The following is a 1,709-nucleotide window of genomic DNA, read 5'->3' as shown; positions in this document are numbered from 1 at the left end:
AATCTCCAGGAAAAGCTTTCCAGTTTGATGAAGGATATCCAAAAGGTGGAATCCAGGTTGTTGATGAAGTCTATCCAGACTGATAAAGAGTATTCAGGAGAAGATGGTATTCAGATTGATGAAGGAGATTCAAAAGACAGAATCCAAGTTGATGAAATCTATCCAGGTTGATGAAGAGTATCTAGGAGAAGGTTTCCAGGTTGATAAAAGGAACACAAAAGATGGAATCCAGGTTGTTGATGAAGTCTATCCAGGTTGATGAAGAGTATTCAGAGAAGATAGTATCCAGACTGATGAGGGATATTCAAAAGATGGAATCCAGGTTCATGAAGTCTATCCAGGTTGATGAAGAGTATCTAGGAGAAGGTTTCCAGGTTGATGAAGGATATGCAAAAGATGGAATCCAGGTTGTTGAGGAAGGCTATCCAGGTTAATGAAGAGTATTCAGGAGAAGATGGAATCCAGATTGATGAAGGATATTCAAAAGACAGAATCCAGGTTGATGAAATCTATCCAAGTTCATGAAGAGTATCCAGGAGAAGCTTTCCAGGTTGATGAAGGGTACCCAAAAGATGGAATCCAGGGTTGATGAAGGGTTTTCAGGAGAGCTTATCCAGGCAGATGAAGAGTGTCATGCTTTTGGCATAATTCTTGCTCACAAGTATTGCAGTCAGCATCCCTGGGCTTTGCCTGACCCAGGTTTCACACAAACCAAGAGATCGTGGCCGATTCCTGCTATGTCCCCCCCCCTCCCCTTGGTTCTACAGCAATGCGAACCTGGCTTTTCTCAGCCAGCCTTGGCAGCCAAGAAGATGCAGTAGTGTCCACGTGGGCCTTAATTTGCTACTTTGTGCTGTCAGTAGAAGCCTAATTTATCCATTCAGGGCAGAGGAGGTCCCATGAGGTCTTCCAGCTTTCACGTCAGCTGCTCTGCTCAGCGCTGCCAAGGTTCAGAAGGGCTGGTGTTGGACCAAGTGCAGCTGCTCCGGGTTGTGAAAATTGCAGGGATACACTGATGATGCAAATAATTTACTTAGCGGGTGGAATTTCTAAATGAAGGAGGATTCATCTCGTCCCAGGGCTGCCCACTGCCAAGTCGATAGGCGAAGCGTAGCTAATTTCGGTGTTCTGCTTAATTCACTGCCGTGGTTCTTCTTCTTCTCCTTTTTTTATTTGCTGAGCCAAACAAGTAATAACATTGCTTTTTTTTCCCTAGGTAATTGAGATAAACCCTTTAATCTTCTTTAAAGAAAAAGAAGCAACTTTTTAAAATGCAGAAACCGGTTCTCTTCTGAATTTCCATCCAAGAACTCCATCCACCAGGTCAAAATAAGATCGTTCTGGTCCGTTACTTGGCTACTAGCTCAGCCAGGTATACTTGCTTTCTCCAGGCAGGTATGATGACTTTGCTGGCTTTTTCTTCTTGCTTGACTTAGGATGTAAACCACGGTGGAGTTGCATTCTGCTTTGGTATGTGAAAATTCAATTTAGCTGTCACAGCTAATAACCACAGAAAAAGCTGCCTTCCATGAATTAATCTAACCCCCTCTTCCCCCCCCCAAAATAGCAAATGAAACTCAGAATGTTTGGGAAAGGAAGGAGAAAAATGTTTACTTTTCCCCTGGACCATTCATAACTTCATAAATATCTCTACTGCTTCTTCCACCATAGCCAAGTTGTTTCTTCTCAAACAATTATGCAGACAAACA

General features: G+C 42.9%; 1 protein-coding gene across 1 annotated transcript in view; it reads left to right on the top strand.

Moving 5' to 3' along the window:
* Positions 1-221: 221 nt before the first annotated feature.
* The window catches only part of SH2D4B (SH2 domain containing 4B), a 33,249-nt gene continuing 31,761 nt past the window's right edge, over positions 222-1,709 (top strand). Inside the window, exons 1-2 of the mRNA XM_039356277.1 lie at positions 222-429; positions 1,309-1,395. Coding sequence (XP_039212211.1) covers positions 222-429; positions 1,309-1,395 — 295 coding nt within the window. The remainder of the gene's footprint in view (positions 430-1,308; positions 1,396-1,709) is intronic.

Source organism: Crotalus tigris, unplaced genomic scaffold, assembly GCF_016545835.1.
Source record: "Crotalus tigris isolate CLP2741 ecotype Arizona unplaced genomic scaffold, ASM1654583v1 scf7180000018812.210045, whole genome shotgun sequence".
In the NCBI taxonomy this organism is placed as follows: domain Eukaryota; kingdom Metazoa; phylum Chordata; class Lepidosauria; order Squamata; family Viperidae; genus Crotalus; species Crotalus tigris.
Note: the sequence above shows the minus strand (reverse complement) of the source record. Positions and strands in the feature narration are given on the sequence as shown.